General features: G+C 44.4%; 3 protein-coding genes across 3 annotated transcripts; 2 read left to right on the forward strand and 1 right to left on the reverse strand.

The window, feature by feature from the left end:
- Nucleotides 1-771: 771 nt before the first annotated feature.
- Nucleotides 772-2,387, forward strand: LOC118285575. The gene is made up of 3 exons (XM_047329629.1): nt 772-816; nt 982-1,074; nt 1,389-2,387. The coding sequence occupies exons 1-3, from the start codon at nt 772-774 to the stop codon at nt 1,923-1,925; spliced, it is 675 nt and encodes a 224-aa protein (XP_047185585.1). The 3' UTR covers nt 1,926-2,387.
- Nucleotides 2,388-6,382: 3,995 nt separating this feature from the next.
- On the reverse strand, nt 6,383-8,133 carry LOC118285464 (transcription factor HES-2-like). The gene is made up of 3 exons (XM_047329495.1): nt 7,727-8,133; nt 7,529-7,615; nt 6,383-7,418 (listed from the first exon to the last, which is right to left on the reverse strand). The coding sequence occupies exons 1-3, from the start codon at nt 7,769-7,771 to the stop codon at nt 6,891-6,893; spliced, it is 660 nt and encodes a 219-aa protein (XP_047185451.1). The 5' UTR covers nt 7,772-8,133; the 3' UTR covers nt 6,383-6,890.
- Nucleotides 8,134-11,048: 2,915 nt separating this feature from the next.
- Nucleotides 11,049-12,542, forward strand: LOC118285577 (transcription factor HES-2-like). Its single transcript, XM_035609299.2, has 3 exons — nt 11,049-11,463; nt 11,575-11,661; nt 11,772-12,542. Exons 1-3 carry the CDS (start codon nt 11,419-11,421, stop codon nt 12,297-12,299), a joined length of 660 nt encoding a protein of 219 aa, XP_035465192.1. The 5' UTR covers nt 11,049-11,418; the 3' UTR covers nt 12,300-12,542.
- The last annotated feature ends 366 nt before the right edge of the window (nt 12,543-12,908 follow it).

A 12,908-nucleotide genomic window follows, 5' to 3' on the forward strand; every position in this document is an offset into this window, starting at 1 on the left:
TTATTTTTTCGATATGAATTATTTTTTATAAATAAATAATGTAAATAAAATGATGGACTAAAACAAAGGGCCATGCACACTGTAGACTTGTACAGTTGTGTGTGAATATTTGTATATATATGTTTAGGTATATGTATATGATTATGTATATGCATGTGTGTGTATATCTAGGTATGCATGTTTTAATAAAATATGACAGAATTAAATATCAGTGTTAAGATTTGTGAAAGATTTAGCTTTACATGAGATGAAACCAAAAAGGAATAGCAAAATAATCATAAATCCTGACAATCATACCTAACTCCTCATGTTACCAGTTATCCGAGTTTTCACATTAACGACCGCTGATGTCATCCATTAAAGCAAATGTGACTTTAAATGTTCTATAGTTTAAGGAAACATTTCAAATCCTGCATTTGACTTTAATTTTACGCATGGCCTTTTTACGCACGGGTCTGCGGGTAATATTTGAGCTGTAGCACGAGCGCATTTGTATTTTATTTAATGATGAGATTGATTCTTCATTTCAATAAATCGGTATTCGAGTACATATTAGTTTAATCTAGAACGGTGGGACGGAGGAGGACGTTGGTGGGTTTGTGGGTGGCTGCCTGACTAGGGGGGTGGGGGGTGTTGGAGTAGGAGGAGTCTGTGGGACTGAGGGTAAAATAGGCATCCAGGGGCAGCAGATTCATTTACCTGATCAGCTGCTGACTGAGAGGGAACCTTCCTGATCACTGGATGAAAACCGACATTGGATCATCGGCCACTATGAAACTGTTACAGGAGTCGAAGGAAGCAACAAAGGACAGAAAGGTGAAATAAAATAGATGATACATCAAAAGCTAAAAATTGGGTTCAGCAAAATTTGACAGTTTTACAGTTGTGAGTGAGAGCCAACTGGTCGATCATACAATTTGATATCATCACTGTACAGTTGGGTAATCCCCACAATGTTTTCTCTCTTTTTTTTCTCTCTAGTTCCTAAAATCCCAGGTGGAGAAACGTCGAAGGGAGAGGATGAACTGCAGCCTGGAGTGTCTGAGAAACATGCTGCAGGAGCCACAACAACTGGTAAAAAAACAAAAACTTTTGTTTGCACTTGAAGATATTGTGAGAAGAGAACATGTGTTGTGCCTTAAAAAAGTTGGAATTACAAGTATTTCATGAGGGACAAACATGAACTGCCTCACAATAAGTACCAAGTATGCTGCAGCTCATGTGAAAAACTGGAGTCATACTGAAGTATAGATAATATCAAGCACAAGGAATCTGGTTTAAATTGAAATTGATCGGCTGTGTTTCAAAGAAAGCTGATGACTGCAGGCCTCTGACTGCATCCGACAGACTCCGCTTACTCATTGCTGCTGCTTTTCTTGCAGAGTGAGACTCAGCACCGGGTGGAGAAAGCTGAGATACTCGAGCACACAGTCCACTTCCTCCAGAACTCCGCCAGAGAGGACCAGACGGGCGCGGGGGGTGGCGGAGGTCAGAAGCACTCCTTCCAAGATGGCTTCTCCACATGCTTGCGGAGGGCCGCTCACTTCCTGGGACCTCAGGGGAAGGGCTTGTTCCCCGGTGGAACGCTGGACACTCGTTTTGGTGCTCGCTGTTCCCGTTCAGACTCCGCGGGCGTCCAGAGGAGAACGGAGGCCGGCTGCTCCTCCCCTGGCTCTCTCACACAGACAAAATCCATCCTCCGGATGCTTCGACAAAGGTCCGAGCACCGACTGAACATGCGAGCCTCTGGCGCCGACACTTCTGTTCATCCCAACCAACGTACCGTCCAGCAAGGGTTTCCCACGGTTCCCCAACAGCCTCAGAAACAAAGTGGGCTCTACGTCAGAGTGGCGAGTCCCGCAGGCAAACAGGGCCTGTCCCCGAGCTGCCCGGTCAGGCAGACTTTGTGGAGGCCCTGGCCCTGATCGCCAGGCGGTGACCTCAGTGACACTGAACTTCAAATTCACTGGTCATTCACTGGTGCCACCTGTATTGTAACTTCCAAGAATATCTGCTGTCCTAGTCATGTATAACTCGTGACAGTGTTGGTGTTCACACACCACCTCAAAGCCTGTAGATAATGTCAACGTCTCATATGTACATGTGTTGTAATGTGTGATTACACTGGTGTCGAATGCTTCCGGATGAGCTCAGTCATTGGGGCAGCCGTCCGTTCTGCCGACAGGCACACGCAGGGGCTCTCCCAGGCTGGGACAGACGGGACAGTGGATCCGACCGGGGGCCCCCTCCGGAGAGTGAGGTCAGAGGTGAGTATCACGGCGCAGAAGAAGTCTGCCTCCTGCTTACGCCGCTCATCGTGATTGAAGAGTGTGGACGCTGAAGTGGATAATGCTTGAGTGTCCACCACATCACATCGCAATGCACAGCCCCCCCCCCCCCCCCCCCCCTTGACATCCGCCTGATGTGCCATGATGTCTGCTGACATGATTGACATCTATGGCTCCATGTCCAGCATGCCTCGTACTCTCCTTAAATATATGTCTTATCTATTTTGCACACTAATTTATTCTGCATGTCTCCCTATGGTGAGCGTCATTCTCTTTTTATAAAGAAAATTTAAAAAAAATTAAAAAATGTAATTGCCTGCCTGGTGTCAGTGATCCTTTTTACATGAGACGAGAACTTTTGTACCTTTGTGCCTTTGACAGCTCTTTTTAGTGTTGAGTGCGGGGTGTGAAGTTCGGCCTCCCGCAGAGCGACATCCCCTCTGGTGTGAAGTCTGAGACCATGAGGCCAAAGAGTTCAGTAGCAGTCCTCACTTCAAAGACATCAAACATGGGCCTTCTCACACATTATTCACTCTGCCAGGAAGCCTGGAAAAATAAACCAAGGGAAAAGAAGAAATATATATATATATATATATATATATATATATATATATATATATATATATATATATATATATATATATATATATATATATATATATATATAGCCCAAAGCAGTTTGTGATTCACCACAAAAAAGGTTAAATATTAAACAATTTGAACCTTTTCACAAACCAAATTTAGTTCTAATATCCTTGTCTTGAAGAGGCCCTGAGACAAATTTTGTTCCTAATCCTCTATTTTCTGTAATTACACTCATCTAGACTAATTGGGATCTTTTAAATGGCTTTAGAATAAACCTCCACTCTTTCTAGCAGGATAAAGTTGAATCATCTTGACAGGACAAATCGTCGAGCCTTTGTTTTGGTTGTGATTAGTTTATTATTCTTTCTCTCGTCCCGACGTCGCCCTCACGAGGTTTCCGTTTGTTTTCTGCGCGTGTCCGACCCGACGTCTGTTCACAGGGAACAAAACGTGTCTTCGCACCTCCTGTGGCACTTTGAAGTTCCAATCAAGATGCCCTGTGTTGTCCGGAGAGTCCGAGCTCAATTGTCCCGTCGCAGCAGTTTTGAATTTTTTAATTTTATTATTTGAAAACAGGATACAAACACACAGTCCAATAAGCAACGTGGTGAATGATTTATGGAGGCAAATGTATTTATTAGGAAAGAGTTTGGCTGAAATTACACTTGGATGCAAATCCACCCATGGTGAGGCAACAACAAAAAAATATATACTTCTGCTGGAATATTGTTTTGTTGTTGTTGTAATTGTATCTATTTTTGTGCTCCTGCACTTTGAGCGTTTACATCACTGGCTGGTGATGTCACCGAAGTGAAGCAGCGTGGGAAGAAGGTTTCGGGATCTTTCTCGTGGGAACAGGAAAGCGAGACTCCGTTTGCACTTTTATTATCTGTTAGAATTAGAATGAACATCGTGAAAAAGAAGTGTGTGGAGGGCTGTGACACCCCCACCCCACACACCAATTGGCTACACACACGCTTTGTAACCAAAATGCAAATTACGCCCCACACTTGATTCCCGTGATTTGGCCTCTTTTACGCACGGACTGTTCAGTGTGATGAGCTCATTGGGATTGTAGCTCTGCCCAATGTTTAACAGTTTCAGTAACGATACCCCTGAGTAAATGTTTGCCTTTATTACCCCACCTAGCTCTCTGTTGGTCTGCTAAAGCACAGGCTTCCGTGCTTTCTTCTGTATACACATTCTTGTACGTTTATCCCTCAACCATGTCCATGTATTGAAGCTGCCTTGGATAGTTTGCATTATCTGTGATTTTTTTCTTTCTGGGAAATTTGTGCTATGTCTTCCGATATCGGAATTATTATGGCCGAGGAGATCTCCAGACGTCCATCTCCACCCAGCAGCCTATTTGTCAAGATAAAGAGTTGTTGTTAGTAATTATGAATTCCATCACAGACTGTGTTGTGTACTGGTGAAGTCACTTGGCCAGCTGGCGCGCGTAAAGGTGTGAAGTGGTCGCGTGCTGCTTGGAGCTGCCGCGCGTGTCTGTGGGGGGTGGGATCAAAAGGTTTGCGGTCCCCACCTGACCTCAGCGTGGGGAGGGGGACATGTGTGAAAAGACAGCAGCACTTTCTGAAAAGAGGAGAAAACCTCCCCCAAAATCAGCGTTAAAGGGTGTTTATATAAGACCCCAAATGTGTTTTTTCATATAATATATGGGGGAAATATTTAGAATGACCATAGTGGATATTGGATTTAGTCAAGGACTCCAAGTAAAATTTAATTTGAGGGTTCACATTTAGTTTCTTTTAAGATTTTCGGTGGTTTAATAAAGCTACGTTAACAGAGGGGCACTGAGCTCTAGTTTGGCATTAGGCATATGTCCACAGTTCACGATTGTCCAATCTGAATCAGTTGGCTGTCGTCCGAAAGATTTTCCATCCTGTCAAGTCTATACATAGCAGTCTTTCACTAAATTATTATTGTTATTATTTGATTCATATTTTTTTTACTAGAAAGGAGCATATCATCAATTGTTAAATTGTTGTTTCTGTTACAAAAAGACATGAATTCCCATGAATCTGGCAGTCGGTCTGAAACGAACACCACAGTGTGTTCACATTATCTTGAAGTGTAAGAGGTTGCATTCTGATCATTGCAGAAATATTCCAAATTAAAATATTAAATTATTAACTATGTGCAGAGTTGCACAAAGATGTCAGAATCATGTTGATGCATGTAGTAAAGTGTGTGTTCATGGAAATAATAGACTTTTTAAATACTATTTTTAAACCCGTTTACCTCGCAGTCCGTTTGCTTTTTTTTAGTTTCATAAACTTAAAGACTTTAAAAGAACCAGTCGTTTTTCAACTGTTACATTACACAGATTTCCTGTGTGCACAGCCACATGGAAATTATATTTTCTAAATATTTTTTCAAATTCTATACACATTTCACACAAAATGCAGTCTGATATATTTGTACGTAGAGTCAAGAGTAATGCTCTTTTTGTTTGAACACTTGCAGCTGTATTTACGAAAGTTATGACACAAGATTTAGTCAGAACCAATATATTCCTATAGGACATATAAATACTATATAAATATTCCAAGCCAGCGACTGAGTTGCAAACCAAAGTGAATTCGTTGTCGCAGAGCTTTGATCCACTTTGGCGCGTGCCCCCCCCCCCCCCCCCCCCCCCCCCACCCGCACGTGCCAGTGTGGATCACAGGGTTTGCTGGATTTATCGTTTAGCACCTTGGAATTAAATGTTGGTCTTCCTCAACAAAAAATAATTCATTACAGGAAAAAAAGATGGAGTCTGCTCGTTTTTCCAGAAACGAAAGTATTCATGGTCACAAGAAATGTTATCAACATTTTCACCCTTTTACTCCAAGAACAACAGCGTTGGATAAAAAGGTAACAAATAAGCTAAAATAAACAAATATGTTTAAAATACATATTTAAAACTACATACTATAGTCTGTACAACCTTGTCAAATATGATTTTGTCGACCGGCTATATTTTAATCTGTACTTTTCGTTAATTTTCCAAAAATATTTTTCTTCAGATAATTCCAGTCCCCGTGTGGGATGGGGGTGGAGAGGTGTTGCACTTTCTTTCTCGTGGGAAAGGGGGAAATGGCGCCGAGTTTTTACAACTTTACTGCCTGTTAAAGCTGATACATCGGTGGGAAGGCTGACGTGGGGAGGAGACACTCCCGCCGTTCCCACGCGCCTTCACCTGCGATTGAGGTGCAAATGAGACTGGAGGAAGAGATCTGAGGTATGAACAACCGACGTCACCTTCAAATTTACGCACGACAAAAATGCCTCATAATATCTGCAGTAAATATTCACTCCGTCAATAACTGCGATTCTTAGATCTCTCTTTTAACAGACTGAACATTTTGCCACTGAATGCCGATGACAATGTAGAAAGTCATGGCATTACGCACGGGAATGACACATTTTACGCCCAGCTTTATCTCCTCTGCAATATGAAACTATGATTTATTTTGTTCTAATTCAACTATTACATTTGACCCAGTCACGTATTAAGATACATGTAAGCTCTTCAGTCTTCCTCGTTGTGTGTTTAAGTCTTCTGCAGTAGCAAGGAGAAAGTCAGCTCGTGTCAAATATCACCGCATGGTGTCTTTCATCCACACGTGTGGCAGCACCAACAGTCGACACCTAACGCTCCGTGGGCCACGTGCCAGCAAACAATAAATGGACACGTACGCATGGTTCTGTGAATTTTTCCTTTTGTTTATTTATAAAATGACAAATAAAATAAATTAAGGTGCAAAAATACGTCATAGATAACACAGTCGTCACGAGTTGGCCCGCACAGGCGGTATAGCAGCACTTCACGAGATCATAATCAATTTACAGTATTTACACATTTATCAGAATTTACACAAAGCAACGGGCTCGCGTTCAAATACATTGCACTGAAAATGTCTTTGGAGAACAACAACACGCTGCTGTGCGAATATTAATCAGCGTGTCGGAGTCATTAAAAGTTCAGTTTGTGGTGGAGCCGTGTGGCGGTCAGGGCCAGGGCCTCCACAGAGCCTGGCTGAGCGGGAGGCTCTGGGACGGGCTCTGTTTACTCGCGCGACTCGCCACTTTGCGGGGCTGTTGTGGAGTTGTGGGAGAACGACGGGATTCTGCTCGGGTCTGGTCACAGCTGGCCACACTTGAGGTGGGCGCGCACACTCTGTGTCCGGGCCTGTTCATCAGCATCCGAAGAACAGATGTGGACGACTTCCTGAGCAGCAGAGAGGTGGTGGTGGGTGAACGGGCCTCGGTTCTCCTCTGGAGGCTCGCACATGCAGGCTCTGGACGGGCAAGGCGAGCGGATGCGTCCAGCGATGCTCCGAGGAACAAGTCTTTCCACTGAGGTCCCAGGAAGTGAGCTGCCCTCTCCAGGCAGGAGGAGAAGCCGTCTTGGAAGGAGTGCTTCTGGCCTCCGCCACCACCTCCCGCCCCCGTCATGTCTCCTTTGGCGGTGTTCTGGAGGAAGAGGACTGTGTGCTCGAGGATCTCAGATTTCTCCACTCTGCGCTGAGTCTCTTCCTATAGGACACAAACAACGAGTTAATAAACCATATCTTACGGGCCTCGATTAAAACACCTTTCATCTTGTGGGACGGACTAACTGACCGCCAGAGCCATGTCATCTGTACCTGTCGCTGGAGCAGCAGAGTCTTCAAGCTCTCCAGGCTGCGGTTCATTCTCTCTCTTCGACGTCTCTCCACCTGCGGTTTGAGACTCTGCGGGACACAGAGCAGGTACAATAAGTTAATGAATTTGATGAGGTGAGACAAACCGTGATATGGGAAATAATCTGTAATGATCCACGAAGGCAGAAATTACGCAAGTACCTTTCTCTGGGCTTTTGCGTCCTCAAAATCCTGAAACAGTTTCATGTTTGTAGTCGGCTGTGGTGATGGTCGGTCAGTCGGGGCTGAATGAGACCTCTCAAGCTTCACCGAGGGGTTTTAACCCTGAGGTGGGCGTGACTTTAGGATCCTCCCACTGCCTCGGTCACAGACTTCATTTTAGTCCAGTCAATAAACAAAGTTCATTACTTAAGGGATCCCTTCTCTGTTGTGAGTCTTCTTCTCATATAGTTTGCCAGTCTTCAGTTGGCTCAAATGTTGATACAAAAAATTACTCATATTGTCAAAACATTGCAATAAAACAAAGAATGCTAAACAGTTTTGTTGAATATATATTTGCCTCAAGTTGTTTGTCCTAATTTTCTATCTTAATATATATTCGACAGGAATCTGGAGATGACTGCAGACTGAAGTAGGGAAATGATGGGACCCTTCACTAATCCGCAGCCGCGTGTAGCTGCCCAGTGTTGAGCGGCACGCGCCTGTGGAAGGTGTCACAAGCTCGCGTGCCGCTTATTTACATATGTGAGGGGAAAACAACGAACATCCGCCGAACCCAGCGTGACGCTCAGACAAATGGACAAACTCGCGCCATTATTATGGACGACGAGACGAGGCGAGGCGAGACGTGTGTCGGCCTCAAGCGGGTTGCCTCAGGCCAAAGTGAATTAATAATGACTGGAGCAGAAGAAACCCAATGGAACATCAAAAACATTTGCATCAACTCTCATTCAGTGATTCACTGATGGTTGAGGCTGGGACGATTTATGTCAAATCCGCAAGAAGGGAAATGTGACGGCGTGCGTAAAATCATTTACTTCATGGGAAGCTCTATAAAAAAAATCTATTTGGTTCTGAATCTACAAAACAACAAAAGTGGAATTCAGTTGATTCTTTATTTCATCAAAGAAAAGGTTTCTCATTCTGCAAAGAATCTGCAAAGTCCGCCGAACATGACAAAAGGTGTCGTGCGTAAAATCCACTTTTACGCGCGGCTCTATATACAAATTGTGACATTATGACGTTAAAACCAAATGGCGACAGATTGTGCGGTGTCGTTTTGAGAGACGAGCACGTGGGAACCCGAGATCCAGCTCTCCTCCAAACACTCTTTGTTATGACGTATCGATTCTAACAGATAATAAAGTGTGAACAGAGCAGCCTCCCCTGTTTTTCCCATGAGGGAGAGTCGGAGGAGCCCATCACACGTTCGCCTAAAAAACTAGATCCGAAGGTTTAGTTGCAGATGAACAAATGTCGTCCGTGAAACCAAACTGAAGGAACCTGCGCTGTTCTCATATACTCCAGGCTAGAGGTGAGAGGTCAAACAACACGAGTGACTCCACACAAACAGCCTTGTAGAGAGGAGGGAAAATAAATCAAACGTCTGCTGCCTTTCCATTCAGCCCATACGTATAGCACTGAAGAGGATATGAATATGCTTATCTCTATCATACTTCATTTCAGAGCGTTTGAACAAGATTAAAGATTAAAAATGTAAAAAAAAAAAAAAAAAAAAGAAACACCACATGGTTCCCAACCATTTGGCTTGTGACCCTTGTTTGCAGCTGCAGGGCTCCTGACGTATTTCATCAGTTTAAGCAAAGACACGTTCCCTGTTCAAACGACGTGATGACGTGACTCTTCTGGTGGTGTTAACAAGTAGCTCCACCTCGAGCAGCTACAACAGTCAAATTGCATGTGTTTCACAAAAATCTCATAATATCAGATGTGATGTTTCATACGTGACGGGCAATTTTTCTACCTTTGCTGCGTTATGAAGGCTTCTGTAATTTACTTGCTGTAATCAATCCTCTTCTTTTAAGGAAAGTGACGGGGGACAAAATTTATATACAGTGTTCTGTGCGAAAATGAATTCAGGACTTCATCTGGAGCTCAAAGGTTCAAGAGGTTAAGATGATAAAACCAGAGTTACAGTCCCCCTTTTGTGATTCGTGTTTCTTCGCTGGTGTGGTGGGAAAACAAAAACGAGGAATGGTTGAGCGTTTCCAAACGGAGTGGCAATGAATACATGTGTGTTTATTGGCTGCACATTAGCAACGTGCAGACAAATGTTGGATACGTGTGACGGTGGGAGAATGTTCTCCGGCCCTTTCTCATCGTGGGGACGTGGAGCAGGAGGCGTCGTCCTCACTTTTATTACCTGTTAAAACCAATACTTCATTCACAAACCGTGCTTGGGCGAGAGGTGGCTCCCGGGTTCCCACACGCACACTTCAGAGATTCAGAATAATCGTTACAGGTTGTGTCAAAAAATTATATAATACATCGTCGTCATTGCATTGAAATACGTTCATTTGTAAAAGGGACGATTTGACTCGCGCTATGTTTGATCTTTGACAACAAAAAAACTGTTTTTAATGCTGTTTGGACATGGAAGTAAAATATTTTTTTAGTGTTTGAGAACAGCACAAGTTCATTCAGTTTGATTTCACGTGTATGAGACACGAGTTTAACTTGCAACCAAACCAAACCATCAGGTTTAGGCGAACGTGTGATGGGCTCCTCCGACTCTCCCTCATGGGAGACACACTTTATTACCTGTTAGAATCGATACGTCATAACAAAGAGTGTTTGGAGGAGAGCTGGATCTCGGGTTCCCACGCGCTCGACTCTCAAAACGACACCGTACAATCTGTCGCCATTTGGTTTTAACGTCATAATGTCACATATTTGTATAAAGAGCCGCGCGTAAAAGTGGATTTTACGCACGACACCTTTTGTCATGTTCGGCGGACTTTACAGATTATTTGCAGATTAAGAAAAAAATTCTTTGATGAAATAAAGAATCAACTGAATTCCACTTTTGTTGTTTTGTAGATTCAGAACCAAATAGATTTTTTTTATAGAGCTTCCCATGAAGTAAATGATTTTACGCACGCCGTCACATTTCCCTTCTTGCGGATTTGACATAAATCGTCCCAGCCTCAACCATCAGTGAATCACTGAATGAGAGTTGATGCAAATGTTTTTGATGTTCCATTGGGTTTCTTCTGCTCCAGTCATTATTAATTCACTTTGGCCTGAGGCAACCCGCTTGAGGCCGACACACGTCTCGCCTCGCCTCGTCTCGTCGTCCATAATAATGGCGCGAGTTTGTCCATTTGTCTGAGCGTCACGCTGGGTTCGGCGGATGTTCGTTGTTTTCCCCTCACATATGTAAATAAGCGGCACGCGAGCTTGTGACACCTTCCACAGGCGCGTGCCGCTCAACACTGGGCAGCTACACGCGGCTGCGGATTAGTGAAGGGTCCCATCATTTCCCTACTTCAGTCTGCATTCATCTCCAGATTCCTGTCGAATATATATTAAGATAGAAAATTAGGACAAACAACTTGAGGCAAATATATATTCAACAAAACTGTTTAGCATTCTTTGTTTTATTGCAATGTTTTGACAATATGAGTAATTTTTTGTATCAACATTTGAGCCAACTGAAGACTGGCAAACTATATGAGAAGAAGACTCACAACAGAGAAGGGATCCCTTAAGTAATGAACTTTGTTTATTGACTGGACTAAAATGAAGTCTGTGACCGAGGCAGTGGGAGGATCCTAAAGTCACGCCCACCTCAGGGTTAAAACCCCTCGGTGAAGCTTGAGAGGTCTCATTCAGCCCCGACTGACCGACCATCACCACAGCCGACTACAAACATGAAACTGTTTCAGGATTTTGAGGACGCAAAAGCCCAGAGAAAGGTACTTGCGTAATTTCTGCCTTCGTGGATCATTACAGATTATTTCCCATATCACGGTTTGTCTCACCTCATCAAATTCATTAACTTATTGTACCTGCTCTGTGTCCCGCAGAGTCTCAAACCGCAGGTGGAGAGACGTCGAAGAGAGAGAATGAACCGCAGCCTGGAGAGCTTGAAGACTCTGCTGCTCCAGCGACAGGTACAGATGACATGGCTCTGGCGGTCAGTTAGTCCGTCCCACAAGATGAAAGGTGTTTTAATCGAGGCCCGTAAGATATGGTTTATTAACTCGTTGTTTGTGTCCTATAGGAAGAGACTCAGCGCAGAGTGGAGAAATCTGAGATCCTCGAGCACACAGTCCTCTTCCTCCAGAACACCGCCAAAGGAGACATGACGGGGGCGGGAGGTGGTGGCGGAGGCCAGAAGCACTCCTTCCAAGACGGCTTCTCCTCCTGCCTGGAGAGGGCTGCTCACTTCCTGGGACCTCAGTGGAAAGACTTGTTCCTCGGAGCATCGCTGGACGCATCCGCTCGCCTTGCCCGTCCAGAGCCTGCATGTGCGAGCCTCCAGAGGAGAACCGAGGCCCGTTCACCCACCACCACCTCTCTGCTGCTCAGGAAGTCGTCCACATCTGTTCTTCGGATGCTGATGAACAGGCCCGGACACAGAGTGTGCGCGCCCACCTCAAGTGTGGCCAGCTGTGACCAGACCCGAGCAGAATCCCGTCGTTCTCCCACAACTCCACAACAGCCCCGCAAAGTGGCGAGTCGCGCGAGTAAACAGAGCCCGTCCCAGAGCCTCCCGCTCAGCCAGGCTCTGTGGAGGCCCTGGCCCTGACCGCCACACGGCTCCACCACAAACTGAACTTTTAATGACTCCGACACGCTGATTAATATTCGCACAGCAGCGTGTTGTTGTTCTCCAAAGACATTTTCAGTGCAATGTATTTGAACGCGAGCCCGTTGCTTTGTGTAAATTCTGATAAATGTGTAAATACTGTAAATTGATTATGATCTCGTGAAGTGCTGCTATACCGCCTGTGCGGGCCAACTCGTGACGACTGTGTTATCTATGACGTATTTTTGCACCTTAATTTATTTTAATTGTCATTTTATAAATAAACAAAAGGAAAAATTCACAGAACCATGCGTACGTGTCCATTTATTGTTTGCTGGCACGTGGCCCACGGAGCGTTAGGTGTCGACTGTTGGTGCTGCCACACGTGTGGATGAAAGACACCATGCGGTGATATTTGACACGAGCTGACTTTCTCCTTGCTACTGCAGAAGACTTAAACACACAACGAGGAAGACTGAAGAGCTTACATGTATCTTAATACGTGACTGGGTCAAATGTAATAGTTGAATTAGAACAAAATAAATCATAGTTTCATATTGCAGAGGAGATAAAGCTGTGCGTAAAATGTGTCATTCCCGTGCGTAATGC

Source organism: Scophthalmus maximus, chromosome 20 (assembly GCF_022379125.1).
Source record: "Scophthalmus maximus strain ysfricsl-2021 chromosome 20, ASM2237912v1, whole genome shotgun sequence".
NCBI lineage: Eukaryota > Metazoa > Chordata > Actinopteri > Pleuronectiformes > Scophthalmidae > Scophthalmus > Scophthalmus maximus.

What these genes read in the sequence shown, in the direction of transcription:
- LOC118285575 (XM_047329629.1), top strand. Translation starts at nt 772, where the DNA reads ATGAAACTGTTACAGGAGTCGAAGGAAGCAACAAAGGACAGAAAG. An exon ending in AAGCAACAAAGGACAGAAAG is followed by an intron (nt 817 to 981) that starts GTGAAATAAAAT and finishes TTTTCTCTCTAG; the next exon opens with TTCCTAAAATCCCAGGTGGA. An exon ending in TGCAGGAGCCACAACAACTG is followed by an intron (nt 1,075 to 1,388) that starts GTAAAAAAACAA and finishes TTGCAGAGTGAG; the next exon opens with ACTCAGCACCGGGTGGAGAA.
- LOC118285464 (XM_047329495.1), bottom strand. Translation starts at nt 7,771, where the DNA reads ATGAAACTGTTTCAGGATTTTGAGGACGCAAAAGCCCAGAGAAAG. An exon ending in ACGCAAAAGCCCAGAGAAAG is followed by an intron (nt 7,616 to 7,726) that starts GTACTTGCGTAA and finishes TGTGTCCCGCAG; the next exon opens with AGTCTCAAACCGCAGGTGGA. An exon ending in CTCTGCTGCTCCAGCGACAG is followed by an intron (nt 7,419 to 7,528) that starts GTACAGATGACA and finishes TGTGTCCTATAG; the next exon opens with GAAGAGACTCAGCGCAGAGT.
- LOC118285577 (XM_035609299.2), top strand. Translation starts at nt 11,419, where the DNA reads ATGAAACTGTTTCAGGATTTTGAGGACGCAAAAGCCCAGAGAAAG. An exon ending in ACGCAAAAGCCCAGAGAAAG is followed by an intron (nt 11,464 to 11,574) that starts GTACTTGCGTAA and finishes TGTGTCCCGCAG; the next exon opens with AGTCTCAAACCGCAGGTGGA. An exon ending in CTCTGCTGCTCCAGCGACAG is followed by an intron (nt 11,662 to 11,771) that starts GTACAGATGACA and finishes TGTGTCCTATAG; the next exon opens with GAAGAGACTCAGCGCAGAGT.